General features: G+C 47.6%; 1 protein-coding gene across 1 annotated transcript; it reads right to left on the bottom strand.

The window, feature by feature from the left end:
• Positions 1-2,238: 2,238 nt before the first annotated feature.
• Positions 2,239-3,503, bottom strand: LOC121580264 (alpha-2Db adrenergic receptor-like). The gene has a single exon (XM_041895320.1). The coding sequence runs from the start codon at positions 3,501-3,503 to the stop codon at positions 2,256-2,258; it is 1,248 nt and encodes a 415-aa protein (XP_041751254.1). The 3' UTR covers positions 2,239-2,255.
• Between the last annotated feature and the right edge of the window lie 3,132 nt (positions 3,504-6,635).

Consider the following 6,635-nt stretch of genomic DNA (forward strand, 5'->3'; position numbering starts at 1 on the left):
GATTGCTCCTAATCTCAGCTTGTTACCTGTATAAAAGACACCTGTCCACAGAAGCAATCAATCAATCGGATTCCAAACTCTCCACCAAGACCAAAGAGCTCTCCAAGAATGTCAAGGACAAGATTGTAGACCTACACAAGGCTGGAATGGGCTACAAGACCATCGCCAAGCAGCTTGGTGAGAAGGTGACAACAGTTGGTGCGATTATTCGCAAATGGAAGAAACACAAAATAACTGTCAATCTCCCTCGGCCTGGGGCTCCATGCAAGATCTCACCTCGTGGAGTTGCAATGATCATGAGAACGGTGAGGAATCAGCCCAGAACTACACGGGAGGATCTTGTCAATGATCTCAAGGCAGCTGGGACCATAGTCACCAAGAAAACAATTGGTAACACACTACGCCATGAAGGACTGAAATCCTGCAGTGTCCGCAAGGTCCCCCTGCTCAAGAAAGCACATATACAGGGCCATCTGAAGTTTGCCAATGAACATCTGTCTGATTCAGAGGAGAACTGGGTGAAAGTGTTATGGTCAGATGAGACCAAAATCGAGCTCTTTGGCATCAACTCAACTCGCCGTGTTTGGAGGAGGAGGAATGCTGCCTATGACCACAAGAACACCATCCCCACCGTCAAACATGGAGGTGGAAACATTATGCTTTGGGGGTGTTTTTCTGCTAAGGGGACAGGACAACTTCACCGCATCAAAGGGACGATTGACGGGGCCATGTACCGTCAAATATTGGGTGAGAACCTCTTTCCCTCAGCCAGGGCATAGAAAATGGGTCATGGATGGGTATTCCAGAATGACAATGACCCAAAACACACGGCCAAGGCAACAAAGGCTCAAGCAGAAGCACATTAAGGTCCTGGAGTGGCCTAGCCAGTCTCCAGACCTTAATCCCATAGGTTCGAGTTGCCAAACGTCAGCCTCGAAACCTTAATGACTTGGAGAAGATCTGCAAAGAGGAGTGGGACAAAATCCCTCCTGAGATGTGTGCAAACCTGGTGGCCAACTACAAGAAACGTCTGACCTCTGTGATTGCCAACAAGGGTTTTGCCACCAAGTACTAAGTCATGTTTTGCAGAGGGGTCAAATACTTATTTCCCTCATTAAAATGCAAATCAATTCATAACATTTTTGACATGCGTTTTTCTGGATTTTATTGTTGTTATTCTGTCTCTCACTGTTCAAATAAACCTACCATTAAAATTATAGAGTGATCATGTCTTTGTCAGTGGGCAAACGTACAAAATCAGCAGGGGATCAAATACTTTTTTCCCTCACTGTATCTATACCCATGCTAGAGAGACTGAAAGTCAAGCCTACTCACTGGCACTAATAGAGCCCCACAGTGGAGGTGTCATAATACCCATAAAACCTAACGGTCAAGCAGGGAAATGGTTCCAATCGTTTTTTCCACCATTCATTTTTCCCATAGGGAATTTTAGAAACACTTAAAATAAGGTCTGTGTTTCGTGTAGGCTTACCCTGGTGTAACGTATTGATAACCATGTAATTGTTGTGTCTCAATGGGCCACTAGGCTATAAATAGGAGCTAAGTGCAATGGTCAGGTCACTCTGTGGAAGATGTCAGCTTGATGTCGAAACGTCAGTCACCTGTTTGCATCCTGTACAATGGATTAAAGTGAGCAAACATAAATACATCTCTGGATTTTTTTGTTGAGTGCTCCAACTCCTTTTCTCCTCGAATTAGTCCTTTTGGAAGTTTTTCTTGGTAAGCCCTTCTCACCCTTTAATGTATTATTAACAGCACACTACGAAATGTGATTAACAACACCTAGAAGCATAGCAATGAAGTATGACTCATGCTTCTCTTGATATGTAGATCAGATACTGATACTGATATTTGTTTTTAGTTATCAATTATGCCAATTATGATTTGCAACCTGATACAATTAAGTACACAGAAACATCATCTGAAGGTTACAAACTCACTTTTTCAACTTTGTCCATTTTACAAGACATAAAAAGTAGGCTAGGCCTATTTAAAAAACATATATCCTATTGAGGTATTCTACAAACACGTGTTACACATCTCATAAGTAGGCTAATCAACTGACAGATACTAAATGCAACAGAACGTAAGCAGGCACTCACTCCTTCCTCTCTCCATTTTATTCATTCATTCACACACACACACACACACACACACACACACACACACACACACACACACACACACACACACACACACATACAGAGAGGGGGGAGAGAGAAATTGAATAAACATTATGTGTGTGAAGTCTGGCATATGATCTTCTTGAAAGATCTCCGAAAATCGCGATTAAATATTGTATAAATTATAGGGTTCACTGAACTGTTACAGTAACCAATCCAGAAAAACAGATTGAAGAGAACATCCGGAATCGGGCAACTATCTCTGCATATTGCGTGCAGACTGTATGTAAAAAAGAATGGGAACCAGCAGAGTACAAACACCCCCATCACCACTGCAAGGACAAATGTAAAGCGCTTTTCACGCATCTGTGCCAGTTTTGTCTTTGACAGTGACATCTGTCTCGTCCTTTGGTCCTGAGAGAGCTGTGCGTTGCGGTTTGAAGCCGATGGCGCGCGGCAACTCTGTTTTGTGAACGCGTTCGCGCCCTCCACTTTCCCTCTCTTGGAGAAGTGCCATTTATTGGATTTGCTATCGGCGACGCAGGTCTCCTCCAGGTCTATATCGTCCAGCTCTCCTTTCCGCGGGTGGCCACCTAAACTGGGGCTGCTGGGGCTCTCCAACTCAAATTTGCCCCTGGGCACAAAGCAAGTTTCCGACTCCAAAGGCTGTCTCTCCATCCCGTTCTTGGCCGCGAACACGGTTGATGCGCGCTGCTTGGCCACTCTATATATTTTACAATACACCAGAATCATGATTAGTCCAGGGGCGAAAAATGAGACCAGGCAAGACGAGAGAATATACCATGTTTCGCTGTTGAGCAAGCACTCCTGCTCGTCGTGTTTGGTCATAAGCAATGGTGGGAAAGAGATGATCGCTGATATGACCCAGACCACGGTGATCATACACTTAATACGCTTGGGCGTCCTCTTCAGGTTATAGCTAACAGCTTTGGTTACAGACCAGTACCTGTCCAGGCTTATGGCACAGAGGTGCACAATGGAGGACGTGCAGAAGAGGACGTCAAGGGCCAGGTAGAAGGCACACCAGGTGCTCCCAAAGTACCAGTAACCCATGACCTCGTTGGCGAGGGAGAAAGGTATGACCAAGGTGGCCACTAAGATATCTGCCGATGCCAAGGAGACAAGGAAGAGATTCTGAGGCGCACGGAGCGCACGGCTGGTGAAAACGGCCACTACAACCAGTACATTCCCCACGATTGTCACCAGAATGATAACAGTGACCACGAGCACGATGAAGACGGCCTCGCTCTGGGAGTGAGGCGGAGGTCTCGGGGCACTCGTGCAATTAGTATCCTCTGATGAGTTCGGCGCAGCAAAAGTTGTTGGTGTTATATCCATTCTGGATAGACAAGTCTGTTCCTCCCCATGCTCCTCTCGCACTCCAATCAGAGATACACAGGGCGAGGGTCGCAAATTGCGCAATTTGATCAAAGTAATCTTTCATCTAACCGCTGTACAGATTACCCATTATGTGGAACCACACAGTTCAATCGAAATCACAGACGAAATGACCAGGAACATAAGCATAATTCCAGTGTTTTGTTTTCAGTGCATGCGCACAAGGTAGCCGGTGACTCCAACAATTCCTGGCCACACTCTACAGTTTGTATTTGTGCAAGGAAAGAAACATGTTTGGAATGCATGGTTCCCTTGTGTACGCCACTCCAAGAAACCAGGGTCAGATGGCAGCCTGAAGTTCCCACTTTAATCTGGTTGTTGCGCGTTGGCCGTGTTCCCTACTAGAGTAGTGTGGGTGTGGAGAGGGGTATCAGTTCAGAGAGAGAGAGGGAGAGGGAGCCAGCGAGAGAGAGAGAGAGAGTGAAAGAAAGCGAGAGGGAGAGCTAGAGAGCGAGAGAGGGAGAGAGAGATACTGCGGAATTATGCACATTATTAAAACTAGGAATAGTGTAATAATGGCAGTAAAGACGGGTGAAAAATAAATGTTTTAATATGTATAGGCCTGTTATTATTAGTATTGTTTTGAAATCGTATTAATTGTCAAAGGAATACGACATCACCGTTTGACAATCTGTGCCAGGCTATGTTCTAGTTATCTTTATTAGGTCTAGGCTAAGTTAACGATAATTGATAAACGCGGGTGCGTGCAGTTTAATGGTATTCGATCAGTTAAAAATCCACATTTAATTAGAATGGCATTAACTTCTAGTCCTAAACATGTCAAGTCGTAAAATATAATAGCAGGGTGGTTATAGACGTGGGTTCCGTGGGGGTGACGTTATTGATATACTAAATGAAGCCTGGGGGCTCAAAGGATTAGTTTGTTGTCACACACACACACACACACACACACACACACACACACACACACACACACACACACACACACACACACACACACACGCACACGCCGTACAGTTAATTTATTATTATCATCATGACAGTAATATATAGTATAGTGAATACATCCCTGTCAACTTAAACTCAACTGACTTAAACTATGACACCTGTTTCAGGGATTAACATAAAGGTGGCTGCCCCATTGGACAGGTGCTTTCTTTAAATACTGATAACAACCAAAAATGCTAAGAATTCCAGTCTGGTCTTTCTGGCTCCTCCCCTCTGTGTAGGTGAAAATAGCTACTTTGCTTTTCAGACCTTAATGTAAATCCCTGTGAAACGTGATGACCAACAGCACCTGATCATTTGAAATGTAAAAACCAGGGGCGCAACTTTCACTGGGGATGGGGGGGGCATGATCCCTCCACATTCTAAAATCACATTTTTCTCCCCACCAGTTTTATCATTGCACTGTGATACTAATAGCGGCATCGGTGTGCTTTAGGCCTCAGATCGGTCGGGTAGGCTGTTTGGCGGTTTCAGCCGGCTGGATTTAGGACCATGCGGACACCACAGAACATGCGGAAAGGCTGTGTGAAGACAAAGCTTCTGCTGTGTGTAGCTGCTGTCTCTGCGCTTTCCTCCGGATTGTAAAAGCAAGCAGAGCAGAAATCGGCTACTCTTTATTTGATTTTCTGCTACTCTATATTTGACTGATGTAGCTGGCAAGGTAACTGCTGTTTGACTTAATAGGAAAAAAGTATTAATTAACAGTTCTGAACTAGTAGTGTAACTGACATGTAACGTTAGCTACAGTAATATTTCATCCCTTCTCGACTGAAGATCTGTCTGAAGAGAATGAACTAGCTAGTAGCTACAACAGCCAGATCAGCTCTAGCCTCTAGCTATCTGTCAGGTAGCAGTATCTAACAGCTGTTGTGTGTATGGAAATGTTTTGTAGCCTTTTTGTCCCGTTTTGTCACGGTCGAGGTAAGGAGTAGACCAAGGCGCAGCGTGATGAACAAACATGACTTTAATTAGTTAAAGCACGAAACAAAACAAGAAACGACTCGTGACGTCCACGGTATCAATGACCGAACACGGAACAAAAACCCACAACCACAAAGGGAAAACATACAGTTTAAATATGGCTCCCAATCAGAGACAACCAGCCAACAGCTGACACTCGTTGCCTCTGATTGGGAGTCACTCAGGCAAACATAGAATACAACAAACTAGAATGAACACCAACATAGAAATACACACATAGAAATGAACACACCCTGGCTCAACATAATGAGTCCCAGAGCCAGGGTGTGACAGTACCCCCCCCTAAAGGCGCGGACTGCGACCGCGCCTCAACTAAACAAACCAGGGGAGGGCTGGGCGGGCATACCTCCTCGGCGGCGGTTCTGGCTCCGGCCTTGACCACCACCCTCCAATACACCCCCCATAGTGCCCCTGGTCCAGTCTGGCCCCGCCGGCTGGAGCAGGACTGGACTTAACAGGAGCGATCCTTACCAGGCTGTCGACTCGCACCCCTGGCTTGGTGCGTGGAGGAGGAACGGGCCTTACCAGGCTGACGACTCGCACCCCTGGCTTTGTGCGTGGAGGAGGAACGGGCCTTACCAGGCTGACGACTCGCACCCCTGGCTTGGTGCGTGGAAGAGGGACGGGCCTTACCAGGCTGACGACTCGCACCCCTGGCTTGGTGCGTGGAAGAGGGACGGGCCTTACGAGGCTGACTTCTCGCACCCCTGGCTTAGTGCGAGTGGCAGGAACAGGCCGGACCGGGCTGGCGACGCGCACCGTAGGTTTGGTGCGAGTGGCAGGAACAGGCCGGGTCGGGCTGGCGACGCGCACCCCTGGCTTAGTGCGAGTGGCAGGAACAGGCCGGACCGGGCTGGCGACGCGCACCGTAGGTTTGGTGCGAGTGGCAGGAACAGGCCGGGTCGGGCTGGCGACGCGCACCGTAGACTTGGTGCGGGTGGCAGGAACAGGCCGGACCGGGCTGGCGACGCGCACCGTAGGTTTGGTGCGAGTGGCAGGAACAGGCTGGGTCGGGCTGGCGACGCGCACCGTAGACTTGGTGCGGGTGGCAGGAACAGGCCGGACCGGGCTGGCGACGCGCACCGTAGGTTTAGTGCGTGGAGCAGGGACAGGCCGGGCTGG

The sequence above is a fragment of the Coregonus clupeaformis genome, chromosome 13 (assembly GCF_020615455.1).
Source record: "Coregonus clupeaformis isolate EN_2021a chromosome 13, ASM2061545v1, whole genome shotgun sequence".
In the NCBI taxonomy this organism is placed as follows: Eukaryota; Metazoa; Chordata; class Actinopteri; order Salmoniformes; family Salmonidae; genus Coregonus; species Coregonus clupeaformis.

Excerpts from the sequence above, each read along its gene's own strand:
- LOC121580264 (XM_041895320.1), bottom strand. The coding sequence starts at position 3,503 with ATGGATATAACACCAACAACTTTTGCTGCGCCGAACTCATCAGAGGAT.